Raw genomic sequence first — 20,636 nt, 5'->3', positions numbered from 1 at the left:
GACAGTACCTGCACCAAGGGGCTGAGCAGGGGTTCCTTTGAGAGCGGCAGTCAGTCTTGGAGTCAAACACTCCTCTCCGCCCCTGCTGGATCATTTCAGAGACCAGGACACAGAGCGATGAAAAGTGGCTGCCTGGCAACTGTGTCAGGACTGTCTTCTCTCTGGACTAGTCGGGTCAGGGACACATCAGGCGTGCAGAATCTGACACGAGCGACTCTATTTTGAACTCTAGACTGGTCTGTCGGGGATAAGTGCAGAAAGTCAGTCAATAAAGAGTGGTGTCCGAAGTTTAAATGCTGGACACCTGAGTTCCTACTCAGTGGCTGTGAATGCAAGGGTGGAGGCTAATGCCACACACTCCTGCTCCCCTATGGGCTGGGTGGCACACATCCACGACTGTCACCTCACACACCTGGCTTGAAGGGAATTTTAGACAGGTCAAACATTTAGGAAACAAATGTAGAATGCAGGACTGCAGGCCTTTCATCTTTCCTTTTCACCGTAGACCCGATTTCACTATGTAGCCCAGGCTAGCCTCAACTCCCTGTGCCTCGGCTGGATACTTGCCATTGTGCGCTCTTGGCCCAGCATTACCTGTGTGGTTTGAAGCAGGTCAGGGCAGATTTCAAGGTCTTGAGAGGTTATCTGTGGAGCCTACCGGATTGCAGCTGGCCAGGGTCACTGCTGTGTGCCAGAAGAATCTAAACCTTGCTTCCATGGTGTGGAGAGGATCACAGGATGTAGTCCTGAAGACTGCAAAGAGTTTTTGCACATGGCTGCTAGCTAACACTGCGGAGACTGGGGCTGTGTGGGACTACGTGGCAGGTGAGGAAGCAGTTACACGTCCTGTTCCACACAAGGCAAGGTGAGTGTGGTGCTGGGGGCACGCTGCAGCCCTGGTTGTTCACAATCCTCATCAGGGCTCAGGACTGGAGCTCTGTCCACCTCACGGAGGACAAGGACTCCTTGGTGCCTTCACAGCAAGGATTCGGTTCAGATTATCTTATAATAATGGAGAGTGATACCTATTTATTTCTTAAATGTTTATTACATATACTGTACTCAGGGAGATGGGTGCTTGAAGGGATTCACACCAGAGGTGACAGCCACATGGACAGGGTTAAGCCACTGCCCGCTTCTCCTTGTAGGTGGCCATCATCTTCTTGATTTCTGCAATCGCTTTCCCTGGATTCAGACCCTGGAGGGAAGGGAAGAGCTTCAGTGGGGACAGAGGCAGCCAAGCCCCTTCCCAGGAGGGTGGAGTGCAGACCCAGCCCCTCAAAAGCCAGGAGCTTAGAAAAAAAGGCAGCCCTGCCCCAGGATTGTCCTACGCTAACTCCACGGTGGGCAGCATCTGCTCAAAACACTCAGGGTGGAGTTTCCTCTAGAACTGCAGGCCAAGGTTGGGACTCGCCAGACACTGTTACTGTTGTCAGTAAACCAGCGGTGGCAGAGACTGCATACTCCCAAAAGGACCATAAGAAAGCTTGGAACTGCTTCATATCTTTCGCCTGACTGGCCAACACCAGGGCCCCGACTGCAGCATGGCCCCACAGCTGTGTCTTGTTTGAAGGACCGAGACACACCCTAGTCAGGGCCAGCCTTGCAAAGGTAGGGAGGGAAGTGGCAGGACTGGGGAAGGGCCTCTCACTTTAAAAGAGTAATGCAGAAACTGAAGCATTAAAGAGAAAGTGACTCAAGACAGGACAGGCTCTTCACACAGCAATACAGAGGCATCTCCAAAGTACACAGGTGAAAGGTACAGAGGGGTGTGGCACGGGAAAGGCGGGGCAGACACAGGACAACCGTGTGCTGCACAGCTGGCTTCACAGGGCAGAGCCGCATTTTCCTGAGCAGCCTTAGCCTGTCCTGATGCTAAGAGGGTAGGCCCTTCTAGCAAAACTGTCCAAGATATGCTGGAAGTCTCTGCCCAGCTTAGTGGCTACCCTGTAGCTTGCTATCTTGCGGCCCAGTCCCTGCCTGGGAAGCAGTCAGGGTCACTCCTCGTAGTTCTTCCTGCCCAGTGGCCACGGCTGACATGCTCACCACTGGCACCAGATCAGAAGGCAGCCAACCCACAGATGCCCAAGAATTTCATCTCAGGAATGGGAGCCGGCGGTGGTGGTGCACGAGTTTAGTCCCAGCACTCAGGAGGCAGAGGCAGGCTGAATGCAAGACCAGCCTGCTCTACACAGTGAGTCCCAGGACAGCCTCTAACAAGACAACATAACAGCAAGGAGCTGAGAGGGCGGGGAGGCTGAAGCCCCAGTTCACAGCAGCTCTGCAGAGCAGACGCCTGCCATATTGGCTGAAGCAGATCAGTAGCCACAGCTGTGTCACAAGCTGAGGGACCTCGACTCCCGGAGTCACCTGACCACCTGTGGGTCCTGGAGCTATTCTCACTCCATCCATCTTTGTGGACCTACAAGTAAGGCCTGGCCCTCTTAGGACCTGGTGGCCTCTGTGACAGAGAGCCATTCCTTGCCCCTACAGAGTCCACAGGCATCCATGTCAAGCGGCCTGGCCCCTCTCGCCATACCTTGGGGCAGGTCTGTGTACAGTTCATGATGGTGTGGCAGCGGTAGAGAGAGAAGGGGTCCTGCAGCTTGGCCAGGCGCTCCTCTGTGAAATCGTCTCTGGAGTCGATCATCCAGCGATAGGCCTGGGAAGGCAGAGGGAGCTGAGTGAGGTGCTGGTCTGCACAGGCTCATCAGGACAGAAGCCCTGCCATTGCTCTGCAGTGCTGCCCTGCAGAAAGGCTCCCAGCACTTCCCTAACCCTGTGTCCACTCGTCATGAGCCTTTGATCCACCCTGGGCTTGGCACCTTAGTGCTTAAGGATATGGTACTGGGCATCAGCCCTTTTCATGTTGTTCCAGGTTTTAATTAGAGGCTGGGCTATGACAAACTCTTTCCTCTTGTTACAGCGCTTGCCTGTGCTAGAACCTGACACAGAATAAATGGATCCTTTGAGGCAGGGTCTAACTGGATAGCCTAGCTGACCTGGAACTTAAGAGATCTGCTTCCCTCTGACTCCGGAGGGTAAAGTTACAAGGGCACACCACCATGCCCGGCTTCTGTTATTTTAAGGCTAGGTCTGTAGCAAGGTGCTGAACTTTTCGTCCTGCCTCCACCTCCGAGGAGCAAGGGATTCCAGGCATAATGAGCTATGATACCATCTTAGACAGTTTGGCTACTTTCTGTCAATCACCACATGCCTGAGAGCAGCAAACTCACAATGGGTTACCACAGGGCCCTGGACTGCTCCCAGCTGTGTTTCTGGGACCTGTGTGCTTCTAACAAGACCCCATGAGAACACCTGCCAGCACATGGCAAGGTCAGTACTACTGTGCGCTCACACACCAGTAACTTCCCTTTTACTGGAAAGTGAGAAACAGAAAGTTATCTGTTTCAGAGCCTAACTCTCCAAAAAGCACTGACCACAAATCTGAAAAGCAGCTTCCTGGGAATGGACACTTTCTCTGCACTGACCTGTATACATGTGACAGGTAATGACAAAATTCTTTCTAAGCAGCCCCCAGGGGCTGGAGAGATGGCTTAGTGGTTAGAGCACTCACTGCTCTTCCAGAGGTCCTAAGTTCAATTCCCAGCAACCACATAGAGGCTCACAATCATCTGTAATGGAATCCAATGTCTTCTGGTATGTCTGACAGCTAGTGTACTCATATACATAAATAAATCTTTAAGCAGCCCCCAGCACAGCTTCCTGCCTGCCGATAAGCAGCTGCCCCTCAAGACACTCCTCCCATCCATACAGCCCACCGTTCAGGGATCTGGCTCACACTAGGTCCCTCCCTTTTGGTGGCCCTCCCCGCTACAAAGGCACAGGAAGGTGAAGCTTCAGATTCCTGAGAGCTATGTGAGCCCAATGAGTTGGATTTCTCCCCTGTACTACACGGCACTAGGCAGCATCCTTTTGTGGTAGCAGCCTCTAGCAGGCCACTATCCTCTCGGACTCTGGCTGTGTGAGCAGGGAACACCGCACCTGCATGAGAACTGCAGGCCCCAGGTACTTGTCTCCGTTCCACCAGTAGCTGGGGCAGCTGGTGCTGCAGCAGGCACACAGGATGCATTCATACAAGCCATCCTGTGTGGAGAGAAAGGAAGTCAGAGACCACGCCCACTGACCTAAGTGAGCCGTGAATGAGGAGTTCCCAACCCGGGTGCAGTCTGCCCTCCACATCTCACACACTGACCCTTGAACTCCAGGGAGGAAGGAGGGAGGGGTCAACTAGGACGCTCAAGCCCCGTGTGCTGCTGGCATCCTGTTTGTACACTTGCCTCATGGCCTCAAGCCCTCTTTGTGCCTAGTAATTCTTGCAACAAGCAGCAACCCAGAGGGATCTTCTCACACGGAGGGGGGGTGCGGGGAGGGGGTCTGCTCACACAGGAGCAGTGATGGAGACAGGACACCCAACACTGCCACCCAATAGAGGCAGACAGCTGGCCGCCTAGACTGGATTTGTGGTAAGATGTCAGCCACACTGTCATTGTGCAATAGGAGCAGATGTCTCACAGCACATGTGGGTCAACAGAAAACTCATATTTTGCAAGTCTGAGATTTCCCCCAAGCTACACACACACACACACACACACACATACACACACACACACACACCACACACACACACACACACACACACACACACAATTAAAAGTAGCTCATAGTGTTTTCAGTTATCTGTTACATGTAGCATATTAAGAAACTAAGCAGATGCTACACAAATTTCTGTTACTCATGGCCATGTTTCATGTGTTTCATGTTTCATGGGGATAGAATTCAGGCCTGTGCAAAGTAGGCATGACTTGTGCCACTGAGTCACAGCTCTGGCTCCATGTTCATATGTATAGATGTGTGTGTGTATATATTTTTGAGACTCTGTAGCCTGGGCTGGCCTGGAACTTACTATGTAGTTCAGGCTGGCCTTGAACTCATGAGAATGCTCCTGCTCAGACTCCCAAGTGCTGTAATGACAGGCATGAATCACCATCCCTGGTTCCCAGGTAGGTATTTGTACGAGGAAACCTTTATTATTGGGAATGTATGTTCAGAGGCCTTCATTTTCTAATAAAGGCACCTCAAAGCCATGCTGTCACTGTGTCCAGCCTGGACTGGGGGGGTAGAGATGGGGAAGAGCAGTGACGTCCTTGTAGCATCACTAACAGTTCCCAGAGGATGGTCCAGCACAGTCTCTCTGACTTTAGGTGCTCAGGCACTGACATTAGTAAAGGATCCAGGGTCAGAGTCTAGGGGCCCAGAAAAGACGGAGTGCGTGGAAAGCGGGGACACTAAATCCTCTACTCCAGGTTGTTAGAGCCCAGGGCTGGGCCCAGGCTCAGTTGGCACAGTCTTATTGTACAAACACAGGGCCATGGGACGGGTCCCCTGCAGCGCAGAAACCAGATGTGGCGTGTGGGAAGGGGCAGCACTCGGGTCAGCTTGTGACACAGCCCTGCCTCAAAAGAAAACCTGATTCAAGAGTAGCAACTCCAGAAGGCCAGGATCAACCACACCAGTCAGACAAGGCTCCCACCCTCTGTCTGAAGCAGTGTTGAGACTGAATGGCCAGCAGGTGCATGTGTGTGCGTGTGATCAACCTCTCCTCCTTACTGCTCTTTGTCACAAACTGCTTGCCCTGATGGCAGCACTCAGCTGTGCCCTCTCTTCGGTCCACTTTGGACCTTCACAGGGAATTACCGACCACCCGACCTCGGGTCAGCTGCTCTTTTTCCTTCGCTCTCCAGCACTGGGGACGGATTCAGGACCTGAGCACACAGGATAAGTGTGCTGCCACTGAGCTCACCCATAGCCTAGCCACTTACTCCCCCTCGGGCAGACACTCCCCAGTTTCTTTCAGAGCACACTAAGTGTTCTGCACCACCCTACTCCCAGACTTCCAGAAAGCACCCTGCCAACCATGACAATGTTTAAGTAATGACCAGCTTCTCCCGATCCTCGATGGACTGCAGATACTGTTGCTTGCCCTCCTGGGACTCATCCTTCTTCTTCAGATAGGGCTCAATGGATTTGTATTGTGCATAGAAGTTACTCAAATCCTGGGGGGAAGGAGAGGGAAAAGAGAGGGATCAGATCCTGCCAGGGTCTTCAGCTGCTGGCTTCCTATATCTCACATACACCATGTACTTTCCCACCACGACGGACAGAAATCAAACTCTTCAGAGGCAGTGACAAATAAAAGTTCTAGAAAGGAACACGGTTAGTGTTTGCCACACAGAGCTGGGAAATCTCTTCCACACCAGCTGAAGTCACGATACCTGCAGCCCTTTCTCCTGCTGCCTCAAGTCAGGGGAAGTGCCTGAGGCATCAGAGGGAGGGACTGAGAGCAAAGTCAAGCCTCCCTGCCTTCCCACTGAGATTCCACACAAATAATTTGTAGCTATGGCCAAATCCTTCCTTTCTTGGGCTGTCCCAACTCTGAAATTCTAAGCTCCTATTCCCTATTATCTGAACTCCAGGATCTCCATGCACGTCACCTGTCATGTTCATACCTGCCACACTGCTGTGGATCTATGAAGGGGATTCCTAATGCCTCCGTGGATACTGTGGAATTCCCATAAACACAGGGAGTATCTGACTGTTCTATCAGGTCCACCAAAAAAGCTGGGAACACCTAGACCTGGCCTGTCCCAAACACCACGTTAGGACTCCACCCCCTGCCACAGATGGGAGAGCCACACACTCACAGGGACTAGATCCTTGATCACATACATATGTGGAAGAGGGTAAATTTTCGAGACTTTGCTGAGGTCCGTATCGATCCTGCGTGTGCATGCCAGAGTGTTGCCTCCGTTGATGTTCATGGCACAAGAGCCACAGATCCCTGAGGGAGACACCAGGTGACCTCAGGCCTCCAATCCTTTCTTCTGGGCACACTCATCACATCAGTAGTTACACTAACAGGGATGTGCCCTTTCTCCTTTCTTTCCTGCCTAGACCTCACCTTGAACCAGGCAAGCAGCCTGCCCTCTAAGCTACATCCTCAGTCCCCCAAGGCCTAGCTAGTTCCTTCCGTTTTTGTTTACTCCTGTTTCCAAGGCTATGGGCAGCTGAGCAGACACGGAGAAGGCCTCTGTTCTGACTTCTGGTTTCCAGTTCATTACATGTCCTTACAGAGTCCTGTAACTCCGTAGGCCTACCCCCCACATAGTAAGTCTACATAGTCACCTACCTATCTCATACGAAGACACACAAGAGCTCTCTGCCTGACAGTCAGGTTCCACGGCCACAAAAGCTAGCTAGGCTTCAGGGCCTTTTAATTTTTTAAAAAATTATTAAATTAATTTGATTTTTTACTTAAGGATCCTATTTTAAAGTATTTTATCTTTGTTGTATTATCACTAGCAATTATTTTTCTTCTCTTTCTGTTTGTTTTTTTTGAGACAGGATTTCTGTGTAGCCCTGGCTGTCCTGGAAGCCCCTCTTGCAGACCAGGCTGGCTTCAGGCTCACAGACATCCACCTTCCTCTGCCTCCTGAGCACTGGGACTAAAAGCCACTGTCTGGCCCTCTTCTTCTTTTTTTTTTTTTTAATTAAAGACACAGTCTTGCTATGTAGTCCAGAATTCACTGTGTAGACGGGGCTGGCCTTAAGCCTCACACTGAGCTGCTGACAACCCCAGCAAGTGCTGGCTAGCCTGTCCTCACTGCAGCTGCCAGGCTCACGGCAGCTGGGCTGACAGGAACCATGGGACACTAGAGCCTCGAGACAAAGCTCCCCAGAGAAACCAGAACTCTTGCACCACAGCTTTGGAAGCTGTATCCCATGAAAAAGGAGGTGACATACAGCAGGGTGTGGGGACCGGAGGGGTCCTGAGTGGGTGGGTGTTGCAAAGTGAGCCTGGCGGTGTCAAGGACCACAGTGTCTTACACCTGTGGAGATGGCAAGGCCTTCCTCAGGGAGGCACAGAGGGATGGCTAAGCTTCTTTTGTTTAAGTATGGGTGCCCGTGACTGACTGACCAGTGTAGCAGCCACAGTTTCTCTTCTCAGATGACTACCTTCTAGACTGCTCCCCTACAGAGCCCTTCTCTACACTGGCTAACCTCATCCCTGTGCCACGCGTAACAAGACCCTGAGGCTCTGGGCTGTGTAACTGCTGCCCTCCATCAGAGCAAGCACGGCCTACAAGCTTCTCACCATCTGTGTGCCCGCCCTTCCTTCATTCCCTTATCCCCCAGTCAGGGCAAGCCGTAAGGCTGCACCAGACTCTGCAGCCAGACCACCTTGCAGGGCAGTAGCTCTCCAGTGTGTCCCCATCTGTGGGAGCCTCACAGAGGTCAGTCAAGGTCTAGTGATAATGACCCCTCACCTTCTCTACACGATCTTCGGAAGGTCAAAGTAGAATCAATTTCATTCTTAATCTTGATTAAAGCATCCAACACCATAGGTCCACACCTGAGAAAGAAGAGAACTCAGGTCTATGACGGTCAGCATCCAGCTTCACGGCTGTACAGTGGTCAGGACACCCAGAGACAGGGCCCACTGAACCTTCTATCAACACCAGATCTTTCCCTACATTTTATTTCACTTGCTGAAGGTCTAACTACTGCACAGTTATATATGTTTATTCCTTGTGTGTGTGTTCTCTCTCTTTTTTCCTTTTTTCCCCAGATACGGGTTTTCTATATAACAATCCTGGCTGTCCTAGAACTCACACTGTACACCAGGCTGGCCTCAAATTCAAGAGATTCGTCTGCCTCCTGAGTGCTGGGATTAAAGATGTGCACCACCACCACCCTTATTCTGTGTGTGTGTATGTTTGTAGTACATGCCTGTGTACATGCAGGTGCACATATGTAGGGAGTGGTTCTGAAGCTAATGTCCTATTCCCCAGTTGGTTCTTAATAAAAATGCTGGGGGCCAATTGCTGGATGGAAAGAAAGATGTGGGACTTCCGGGCACTCACAGAAGTAGGGAAGAGACGCAGAGAGGGAAAGTGAAAGGTAAAAGAAAAGGAAAAGGAAGGAGAGAGGGAAAGAGAAAGAGAAAGGGAAAGGGAGAGAGAGAGGGGGAAAGGGAAAGAGAAAAGGAAAGGGAGAGGGAGAAGGACAGAGAGAGGGAGAGGAATTTCTGCCATGCTTCTGAGGGAGAAAAGGCCACCAGCCATGTGAGATCTACAGTGGAGTGGGCCTGACTGGGTCTGGGGTAGCAACTAAAGCTGAGGGCAGATGTAGGGTGCTGAGCTGAGAACTGGGAAGGACACCCAAGCCTTGAGAAATTAGAAGCACCCAGCAATTGAGCCAAGGCAGGTTGAAAATAAGTTAGTGCGTATGTGTTTCATCTGAAGATCTGAGGGAACCTGGGCGGGGGAGGTAGCTGGTCTCCCAGGAGCTTAAAGTGGGGTAGAAAAAAACTAAACACTACTCACATTCACAAGCATGCATGCCTTGAGACAGGGTCTTTCACTGGCCTGGAGCTACTGTTCCTCATGCTTGCAGAGTTCATATTCTACCCAATCAGCCACCCCTCAGCCTGTTTGTTCTGGTTTGTTTGAGATGGTGTCTTACTATGTAGTCCAGGCTGGCCTTAAACTTAGGATCCTCCTGATTTGGGAGTTAAGAACAAATAATACACAATTGTAGCAGTGAAGAGCACATGCTGTTCTTACAGAGGACTGAGTTCAGTTCCCAGCCCCCAACTGTAACCAGCTCTAGAGGAGCTAAAGTCTATCTGACCCTGCACACGCACACACACACACACACACACACACACAGACACACACACACTGTGATGGTTTGCACATGCTTGGCCCAGGGAGTGGCACTATTAGAAGGCATGGTCTTGTTGGAGAAGTGTCACTGTGGGGGTGGGCCTGGAGATTCTCCTCCTAGCTGCCTGAGGATGCTTAGTTTGTTCCTGGCTTCCTTTGGATGAAGATGTAGAATTTTATAAGACTTGCCTTGGTCATGGTGTCTGTTCACAGCAAAAAAAAAAAAAAAAAAAAAAAAAAAATCCTAAGACACACACACCACTAAAATTATGCCTTAAAAAGAAAACAAACCACCCACATAGCAATAAAACAAAGTGCCTTCCAGACACGAGTGTCTTAGTGCTGGCAGGGACCTCACGTGAGTCATGATGAGCTGTAGTTTTTAAGGATGTAGCTCACTTCATCAAAATTGCTGAAGCCGAACTGCTCAGCACAGTCATTAACAATGATCTAACTTTACAAGGCTGGAGTGGTATCCTCTGCTTGGTGGTGACACTTTTTATCTTGCTGTTTTATTGTAGCGCTAGAACTAAGAGCCAAAGGTTCATGTGTGCTAAGCAAGAACCGCCCCCTTCTTTCCAGACAGGATCCCATGACAGCTTACACTGGTTTTGACTTGCTACTACCCAGGCTGACTTCTTAAATCCTAGGGCTGAAGCCACCCCCTGCAGTGGATTCTTATTTCTGGCCTTTTCTGTTAATTTTATTATAGATGGTCCTACAACCGTTCATATTTTGATGTTAATTCTGATTCCCCAAGAAGTGCTGCCTAGTCACATACTCAGGACTTCACCAGAACCTTCCCATTTTAATTTGTAAAAGGGGGAGGGAGAGGGAGAAGAAAAGGGAGAGTGAAAGGGAGAACTGGGAGGGAGGGAAGCTCCAAGATGGACATCCAGAAGGATGAACTAGATTCAGGTAGGCTTAATTAGCGTTAAGTAGCTATAAACATTTAAGGATGTTATAGGTCTAATATCTCATATGGAAGGGCAGTTTGTATCTTTGTCTATTTGATGTAATCTTATTGAGTAGAGGGATTGTGGATTGAGAATTGAACATATAAACGCTATCTGGCCTTAGAATTGTGTTTGTGTTGGGATTTGGGGTAAAGAAGCACCCCGGGACGGAGGCAGTTGGGCAGGTGGAGTAAACCACCAGGGAAGAGAGCCATGCAGACGGAGTAAGATGGGGGGGGCGCTCAGACTGAGCAACAGAGTCTGTGCACCGGCTCCATACTAGAAGCGGTGACCATGGAGTGAGACCTTTAATATTTACCGTAACATTTTGTTATTTTTGTTTTCTTTGGATTTGCTTTTTTTTGTTCCTGTTGTTTTGTTTTTGTTTTTTTTTTTTATCAGATAATCTTTTACTGAAATATTTTCTTGTTGCTTCTGAACTAGCCGGGTACCCACTGCACCACTGTTGATGTCATCTGTGATGTCATGAGGGTGGCAGCCATCCGCATGCAGCCCACAGACTGTGCAGTCCCCAGGATCACTTTGATAGTCCCAGAAAGCTCTCTGTCCAAGGACCAGTGTCGCATCTGCCAGGCAATGTTGACAAACTCATCAAAAGTGATGTTTCCACTGTGTTTGATATTTTTCTGCTTCTTCCTGTCTCTTGGTGGCTCCTTGGGCAGGGGCAGAGGGCACCACCTCAATCTGAACCTGTCTGTTCTGAATGGTCAGTTTCACTGTAATCCTGAGGCCTTTCCAGTCCCCGGTAGCCTTGGCAATCTCATCACTGACTTTCTTTGGAGACAGACCCAAAGGGCCGATCTTAGGGGCCAAGGTGGATGTGGTGCCAACCTCACCTCCGGTGCACCTCAAGTACATGACTTTGATCTCGTTGGGGTCGAACTTGGGCGGCATGGTGGAGGCGGCTGGTGTCGGATGAACCCAGATTCGGGACGACTGAAAAAAGTTGTGCCGTTACCTCTCCGAGCCGAAAGCCACAAGGCTGTTTTGTTTTTTAATACTGGGACTTGAACTCAGGGCCTTACCCAAGGCTGGCCAACTGGCACTACTGTACTATTGGCTATATCCTCAGCCTCATTACTTTTCTTTAAAGGGTCTCATGCACTGCCAAGCTGGCCTCACACGTGTACACTCCACCTTGGGATCAGTAGCTGGTCTGGCCCCGCCCTCATACGGTTTCTGTGAAACTGGGGGCCTCCTGCATGCTAAGCACACTGAGCTCCATCTCCAACCTCCTTTCCTATCTTCGTAAGGTAAAGTCTTAGATGACTGGTTTTAAGCCTTTTCTTTTTGAGTTCCAGGGTAATCTCACACTGGAGACTTTCCTGATTCAGGCTCACAAGAAGACTCTAGAAAAAAGCCCTTAGGCCATAAGCACTGACCTATGAATTTCCTCGGCAGCCAGCTGCAGAGCCTCTGCTGACTCAGTCTACAAGGTTATGGTTTTCTGCACTGACTGGTTAGTTACTTTACTGAGACTCTTCACATTCATTCACTCATATTTGTTGTTGTTTTTCAGAAAATGTTTCTCTGTGTACCTCTGACTGTCCTCAAATTTGATTTGTACACCAGGTGGGCCTCAAACTCTCTGAGATCCACCTGCCTCTGCCCCCAGAATGTACCACCACTGTCTGCTCAAATTCTCTATTGTGGTCAGAGTAAGACCTTAAGAGTATGACCTCTGAAATATATTGGCATTTATTTTGTGGCCCAACTTCTTGGTAGGCATACTGTGTGCATTTGAAAAGAAGTTGCATTATTCTCCAACAACTGTATGAAGTGCCTGCAGAGGAGGGTATCAGATCCTCGGGAGCTGCCTCGCATGGGTGTAGGAACTGAATTACAGTTCCCTGCAAGAGTAAGTGCTCTTAACACAGAACCATCTCTGCAGCCCCCTTGAAAAGAATGTGTGTGCATGTCCAGGTGGATGCCTGTATTCATGGGACAAGGTCAGCCTCAGGCATTGGTTCTCAAGCTCTGTCCACCTTGCTCTATTGAGACAAAGCCTCTCACGGGAGCTAAGGCTGTCTGTCTGTCAGAGACCAGGATGGCTGGACAGCCAGGATCGCCTGTCTGCTTCCACAGTGCTGGGATAGGAGGTGCGTGCTAACCATGCCTCACATCTTACATGTCTTCTGGGGACCAAACTTAGATTTTCTGTGAGTCCACAAATACTTTACCAGCTGAACCAGCTCCTCAGCCCCAGCTGGTTCTGGCCGTCCATTTGTTTGTGGCAAGATCTCCTATAGTTCTGGCTGGCCTAGCTGAGGATGAACTTGGAATCCCTGTCCTTATGCCCATAAGGCCCAATGATGGGATCCTGGGCTTGGGTCACCAGGTCTAGCCAGTCTTCTTCCTTCCCCATGTCTCTGTGTAGTCAGCAGTCATGGATCCCACTGAGTTCCTCTTCCCAAGGCCAAATGTATGCTCCAGGCCAGGTCAGTCTCTCTCCAGGGCCTTGGGTCATTCCTATGTTCCCTGGGGTCAGTCTGAGGAAAGCCCATTCTAACCGGACTGAAAGGGAACTCAGAAACGCTCCTGGAAGGCTGTTTATCTACACTGTACCAAGTTTACCCTTGCACTATTCAAATGCTGATTTCTAAGCCCTCTTATCTAGTTCAATCCCGTAGTGGCAAAGCAATACTTATACAAAAATCTCCAGTCTCAAATTCCTGTAAACAATTCCATTTACTCTCTGCCTTGTCAACAAATGCTGAAAACCCAGTGGCTGGGCAGAATAGAGAACAGGGCGGAACTTCCACCATCCAGAGGAATGGGGGTGGGAGTGAGAGTGTGTTTGAGATCATCTAGGAGAATGGAGGATTTGGAGCCATAAAGAAGGGTCCGGAGAGATACTGAAAAGCCACTTGGAGGCTGAAGAGCCGGGTCAATAGCAATGAGCAAGTACCATGGGATGGGACTGGGAGGAAGCCGGATTAGCACAGGAGGTTAAGGTGCACCATTTAACTGCTAAGCTATTGAGGTATAGACTGAAATCTTGTTCCTCTGTGTGGTTATTGGGGACTAGCATAAAGTAAAGAAATACAGCTGTCAGATTAATTCACTGTTCACTTATATTAAAGCTAATTCTTTAACGGTGTTATATAGTTTTAAAATTTTATAATTTTAGCCACATATTATTGAGGTAGGTTTCTGTTGTTTTTTGAAACTGTTTCACTGTGTGATCATGGCTGCTCTAGACCTCACACAGACCATGCTGGCTCCAAACCCAGAGATCTGCCTGCCTCTGTCTCCCAAGCTCTGGGTTTAAAGGTGTGTGCCACCACCACCCACCTTGCTGAGTTGCAACTCACACAGCAGGCATGGTAACCCACACGAGCCTTGCCTGTAACTCCAGAATTGGGGAGGTATAGGGAGGAAGATTAGAAATGCAAGGTCTTCCTCAGCTACACAGTGAGTTCAAGATGAGCCTGGACTATAGAAGACTGTCTCAGAGAAAGAGAGAGAGACAGAGACAGACACCAACCTGACTCTAAAGATAGAAGAAGACATATGGTTCTCTAAAACATTAAGAGAATCAGATTTTTATGTCTCTCAAGACCTGAAATGCATGACCCCACAGGCTCTGTCCCTAGCAACAGGAGTAACAGCAGAAAGCAGACCTCACTGAGAGTCCAGCAAGCCCTTACACACTCTCCTTAGCTAGTGCCTGCTGGCCCAGACACTTACTTATTCAGATCCACCTCATACGTCTGCATTCGAGGTTTGTCTCCAGCCTTGTCGGGATCCCATCGGTAAATGGCAAATTTTTTGATTCTGGGAGCTGCAGCAGCAGCTGTCTGTGCCCCTCGGCAGGCATGAAACTTGAAAAAGCAAAAAAAAAAAAAAAAAAAAAAAAAAGAGAGAGAGAGAGAGAGAGAGAAACATTAAAAACTGTAAGACACTTCTCTACTTAGCTGGTGTGATGACTGTATTACTGGGTACCCAACTTCCTTGGAAGGCACACTTGACAACATCCAACAGACCTTATTCCCCCATGATATACCTGCTATGGGTCCAGCAGCTAGGGACACAGCCCTTCCCTTCCATAGAACTGATCTGTGGTGACCTACAGTGAGGTAAACCTGCATGCCAAATACAGAGGGATCCTGAGGAGAAGCCAGCATCCTCAGAGAGGGCGGAGGTCATGGGCTGCACTGACTTGGGTTCAACTGGAGCCCAATGCAATGAGTGTTAGGAGGCAGAGGGAACAGCAGGTATGAGGGTGTGCAGGGGACACGTGTATCTAAGAGGCAAGGTCTAGCATGTGGGAGGCTGGCATGAGGGCGTGGTCACACTGAGGTAGCCTCCTTTTGTCCTGAGAACAATGAGACGCAGTGAAACTTCAACTGAGACTGGGTCTCACACGCAGCCCAGGCTGGATTTAAACTTTCCAGTCTTCCTGCCTCCACCTTTTAAATGCTGAAATTACAGGCGTATGCCACACGGCCAGCCTACACAAATTTGAATCACAGTGGTGACAACATTGTGTTGTGTATGTCCATAAGATAATAACACTTAAAAGGGAGACTGATTACATGAGATCTGAAGAAACCAGTCAGAAAGATACTTCTGTTTAAAACCAGATGCCGTGGCAGCAAGAGGGCCCAAGTGCTTGCTATAGGTTCCAGCCCCAGAAGTCATGTAAAGACAGGCAGGACTATCACACAGCAGCATGTGCCACTTCCCTCATCATACAGACATAGTAACAATAATATAAAAATACTTTTTAAAAACTCTAACATGACAGCCGGGGTGGTGGCATATCCCTTTAATCCCAGCACTTAGGAGACAGAGGCAGGTGGACCTCTGAGTTTGAGGCCAGCCTGGTCTACAGAGTGAGCTCTAGGACAGCCAGTGAGAAACCTTGTCTCCAAAAAAAAAAAAAAAAAAAAAAAAAAAACCTCAAACCAAAGGAGAAACCCAACATGGTTAACATTTTCAAACTGGCTCGGATATGGGGAGGATGGTGGCACAGGACTGTAACCACAACACCCGGGAGGTGAAGGCAGGGTGATGCAGTTGAGGCCAGAGAAAGCAGAGACCATGCTTTTTTTTTTTTTTTTTTTTTTTTTAAAGCACCCCCCTCCCAAACCCAGTGAAAACTCACATTGAAAAAAATCTGCTGAAGAAAACAAGATGAAGAATGTCCGAGCACCGATTAAATTAGGGAACAAACAAGTTCTGCTCCATCTCAGCAGAAGTGTTTGCCATGTGAGTTGGACAGCCAGGGAAGATGACCCTGACCCTGGGTCCTCCTGCCTCTGCTCCCACATGCTGGGTCAGCAGGGATGCCCCACAATGCCTGGTTTATGCTGGTGCTGGGGATGATACAGAGTAGCACCCTAAGCCCTCTTCTGGACTCTTCAGATAATTTTAGACCACATACTTCTGTAACAGTATTGAGATTCTTCCAGGATGGAAACAGAATTACTTTGTAGCATCTTACACGCTGACATCAGATGCAGAACAGCAGCTCACAGGAGACTCAGTGCTGCCTGTTCCCTCACAGCCACTCCTCCATCTTCACTCCACAGCACCCAGCAACCACCATCTATCTGCCTGTGCTGCTGAGTTACCAGCTCAGCACTATATAAATGTAACTGCCCAATTAATGCAGGGCCAGCCTTTTCTGTTTTATACTAATGCTGGCCCAAGTTCAGGTAGCCAAGAATCCTAGAGTTCTTGTCTTCCTGCATTTACCTCCCAAGTCACAGGGATTACAGGTGGGCATCACCATGCCTGGCTTTGTTTATTGTTGTTTTGCTTTTGAGACATCTTACTATGCAGCTCAGGTTGGCCTTGAACATATGGCAAGCCTCTTACCTGCTCCTGAGTGCTGAGACAATATTACACACCAAGTTATGGCCCCACAATATGGAAGGCCAATTCAGCAGTACCCTCTGAGGGCAGTAAGAGCTCACCACCCTCAGTTGACTCTTAGGCCTGCTGAAATGACAGGTTATCTGCAAAGGAGCTTCATCATCTTTCTCCTATTTAAATATTTGATCAGGCTCACTTTTCAAAAGGGACTAGGGCTAGATTGAAATTGGTCAAGGATATTTATTTACTCTGAGATGAAGCTTCACATGCCCCAGGCTGGTCTCAAATTTACTACGTAGCCAAGAATTACCTGCATTCAGCTCCCAAGTGTACCACCATTCACACTGGGCTAGAAATCAGCTAGTCCTGTTGTTTTGAGACAGGGTCTCATATGCAGCCCTGGCTATCCTGGAACTTGCTAGTAGACCAGGCTGGCTTCAAACTTACGGAGACCAGACTACCTAGCCTTCTGAGTGCTGGAATTAAAGGTGTGTACCACCATGCCAGCCCATTTTCTTTTTATCATATGTATGCAGCGTGTGCGTCTGAGTATAAGCCATGTGTGCAGGTACCTGAGGCCGCCAGAAGATGGCACTGAATCTGCCAAAAGCTGGCTGCGAGGGACAGAACATGGGTGCTGGGAACTGAACTCAGCAAGTGTTCTTGAGAGCTGGGCCGGCTCTCCAGTCCCGGATTTGTGAGTTGCAGAAAGATGACATGAATCACAGCATGCTTGTGCACTGAAAGTAATTATTTAGACAGAGAACAACGCGACTATGTATCAGTGAGGGGAGAATTGGCAGAGGGCCCTGGAGAACAAGTAAGAAAGCACAGGATGGACATCAGGGCATATGGCATGCTGGACCGAGGAGTCCTGTCAGCCCCGAACCCCCAGTATTAGGAAGGGAATGAGCAACACCCTCGATAAAGCCTGTGTACACTTAGGAGTTTTTTCTCCTCTCCCCTAATGTCTGTACCTAGATCTATATTAAAACTTTTTTTTTTAAAAACAAAAACATATTTATTTGGATTGCGTGTGTGATGTCAGTGTGAGGATGTGCTCGCATGGACGGCAGAGGAACCCTCCGCGGTAGGTTCCCTCCTTCCACTGTCATATGGGTTCTGGGAACGGGGCTCTGGTCTTCGGGCCTGACCAACGCCTCTTCACCCATTTCCTTGGCTCTCAGAGCTCTTCCTAATATATCTCTGCTTTTAAAAAAGACTGCACAGACAGGGAGATGGGCCAAAGTGTGAGACTTCCTTCTCTCTCCCTCTGTCTAGCAACTTACTAAGTCCCCCATGAGAGAGGAGACTGTAAACATCTGCACCTCATCTATGACTCTAGTGAGTGTGCCACACAGGAAGACAGTCTCTAGACAGTGCTGGAGAAGATGAACTTCCTCTAGCTTCTGCGGGGCGGGCCTTAAGCTAGACAGATGACACAGCCACCAGGAGGGAAAGTGGGTGAAGGCAAGAAGGCAAAGGCAGCATGAAGCCAAACCCACAGACTCAAGGAAGGGCAGGCTCGCATCTGGGGTGTCAGTGGGTTTGTTTCCCAGCCCTGTTACCTTTGAGCTGTGTGCTCCTTAGAGAATCTCTTAGCCAGGCTGATCCCACTTCTCCCTTTGCCAAGGGGAGGGTGGTACCGATGCCTACTTCACAAGGAGCAAGCCACACTGTGGGCACAGTTCAGGAAATGCTCTGTGCTTTCAACACTGGCAGTATTTCAGGGCTTGCGTTGTTCTGACTGCAGATGGGCCCTCCTGGAGTTCACAGTCCAGATGCAGAAATAAGGCACTGTGACTGACAGATAAACACCCACAGGCAGAACTGCAGTCCAGAGGTGCAGATCACAGGAAACTCGGAACCAGAACCCACAGCCCACAGCCAGCTCAGGATGGTGCCTTTTGAGTACAAATATACCTTCCCACAGGGAGGAGGCCCTAGAAGGTAGGCAAAGGTCTCTCCTGAAATCCTAACACCGACCTTTGAAACCAGCCTCTGCCACACTTCACTCTAGAAAGCCCAGCCTGAGCCTGAGAACTCATCCTTACAGTGCGGCCCTTACAACTTAACTGCTGCCTCAGCAATGCAGAGAGAGGCGGATAAACAAGGTCACTGGGAACCATTAACTGAATAGCCTATCAGGAGGCTCCTCCCTCAAGAAACCCAACACACCCCCTTTGTGCCTACACTGATTGCTGGAGCTCTTCAATTAGAGGTGGGGCCTTGTAAAATTTCTCCCATTGGTACCTGCATAAGCTGGTGTCATTATGATCCCCTGTTCTCAGCCCTAAACACCTAATGCATAAGGAACACTAAGTGGCCTTAAGAGATTGTGTATATATTTAGCAATGATAATTAAAGAAGCCATGAGCTTGAGATGGGGAGAACATGGGAGGAGAGAGAGAGTGGGATAATTTAAATACAGTCATGCATGAACTAGTCATGCATGAACGTCTTAACAACAAAAACAGGATTATTAACTGAATACTTGGAACATCAGCCTGAGGCTCTGGTAGGGACTATCTGTTTTCGTTGTTCAGATAGGGTCCCAAGTAGCCCAGGCTGGCCTTACACTCCATATGGGGCTGAGGATGTCCTGATCCTGCTGCCTCAACCTCCTGAGTGCTGGTATGAGAGATGTGCATGCAAAGACACGCATAGGTGCGCACCTTTAATTCTAGCACTTGGGAGGCCGAAGCAGGAGGATCTGAGTTCCAGGCCAGTCAGGGTTGCATAAAGATGCTGTCCAAAAAGCCAAAAAAAAAAAAAAAAAAAAAAAAAAAAAAAAAAAAAACCTAAAGAACAATAAAACTGTCACAGGCTGGAGATTTGTCTTAGCAGTTTGGAAGGAGCAGAGTTCAGTTCCCTGCACTCATATGGTGGCTGATAACCAACCACCTGTAACTCCAGTTCCAGGAAATACAGTTCCCTCTTCTCTACAGGTGTCTATACATAAAAGCACACTCATACATTAAATACACACACACACACACACACACACACACACCAAAACCTCTCCTGGATCTACAGTTAAAAAAGGGGGGGGGGGGGGGACTGATGGAGGGGGAAAATTTAAGTCTCCAAGGTCTCTCCGAGTTCCTGTTGTCCACCTATGAAGGACTGTCCAGGATCCCAGAGGAAGACTGAATGGTATTTGTAAATCTTGAAGTAAGGAGAGGCGGCTTCTCTCGCCTTTCTAAATGTCCCCACTGAGTACAGCTCCCGAGGATATAGGGTGTGTGGGGAGACCTATGACAGAGCCACTACAGTATTATTAACAAAAGCAGCTCCAGGCTCTGCCTGTCATCCCATGTCAACGGTATGAGATCAGTGCCACTACACGCCCTTGAATACACGCGCTTCAGGGAACCGGGTCTCGCCTGCAGACTTCTACAGTCCGTATCTTAGAGGTTGGGTCGTTTTCTTCCACGTCTCTCTTTCCCTGTGGGTCAAGTGCATTGCCCTCCAGAGTTCGCCGGTCTCTGACCTTACCGATCCAGACCAGCCTAACCTGGAGGTGCGACCTGGCCTCCCGGGTCCCACCCCAGACATCCCCCAGGCCTCCCTTTCATACAAGTCTGGTCGAGGGCAAACAACAGGATTTGCTTCTGGGTTCTACCAACAGGTCGCTCATCATATGACCTTGACCAGTTCTCTTGTCCTCCCTGACCTCTGTCTTCCCGTTATCTTTTCCAAATTCCTCCCGGCCGCGACTCCCCAGCTAGGGAGAAGCGCGGGATGGTTATCTGAAAGGATGCTCAGGAGTAGGGCTCAGGTAAGTCCTCCCCTGTGGCCTAGACGCGGGCTCTTTCCGCCACGCCGCGGCCTCTCCACCCAGGCAGCCTTGGTGACGGGCACGGCTCCCCACTGAACCACGGCTCCGGAGCTCACCTGCAGGCCGACTCTACCTAGAGCGGTAGCCGGGAAGCAACGCTTCAAGGAGACCCCAACCGCCGCCGCCATTTTGGCTCCTGACGTCAGCCCCACCCTTTACCCTCCGGCATCCCATCAAACACCGCGGTGGGAAGCCAGCCTCTCACCCTGAAGCCCGCTAGCAGCCTAAGCGCCAACGAGTAGAAGG

General features: G+C 49.6%; 1 protein-coding gene and 1 pseudogene across 2 annotated transcripts; both read right to left on the bottom strand.

Moving 5' to 3' along the window:
• Window positions 1-1,028: 1,028 nt before the first annotated feature.
• On the bottom strand, window positions 1,029-20,603 carry SDHB (succinate dehydrogenase complex iron sulfur subunit B). Its single transcript, XM_080921013.1, has 8 exons — window positions 20,447-20,603; window positions 14,417-14,550; window positions 8,349-8,434; window positions 6,726-6,862; window positions 5,961-6,077; window positions 4,006-4,107; window positions 2,540-2,662; window positions 1,029-1,198 (listed from the first exon to the last, which is right to left on the bottom strand). The coding sequence occupies exons 1-8, from the start codon at window positions 20,516-20,518 to the stop codon at window positions 1,121-1,123; spliced, it is 849 nt and encodes a 282-aa protein (XP_080777139.1). The 5' UTR covers window positions 20,519-20,603; the 3' UTR covers window positions 1,029-1,120.
• On the bottom strand, window positions 10,113-11,950 carry LOC308424912 (large ribosomal subunit protein uL11-like; annotated as a pseudogene). Its single transcript has 2 exons — window positions 11,162-11,950; window positions 10,113-10,172 (listed from the first exon to the last, which is right to left on the bottom strand). The product of its transcript is annotated as a large ribosomal subunit protein uL11-like (transcript).
• Window positions 20,604-20,636: the final 33 nt, after the last annotated feature.

Source organism: Micromys minutus, assembly GCF_963924665.1.
Source record: "Micromys minutus genome assembly, chromosome: 9".
NCBI classification, from domain to species: Eukaryota; Metazoa; Chordata; class Mammalia; order Rodentia; family Muridae; genus Micromys; species Micromys minutus.
Note: the sequence above shows the minus strand (reverse complement) of the source record. Positions and strands in the feature narration are given on the sequence as shown.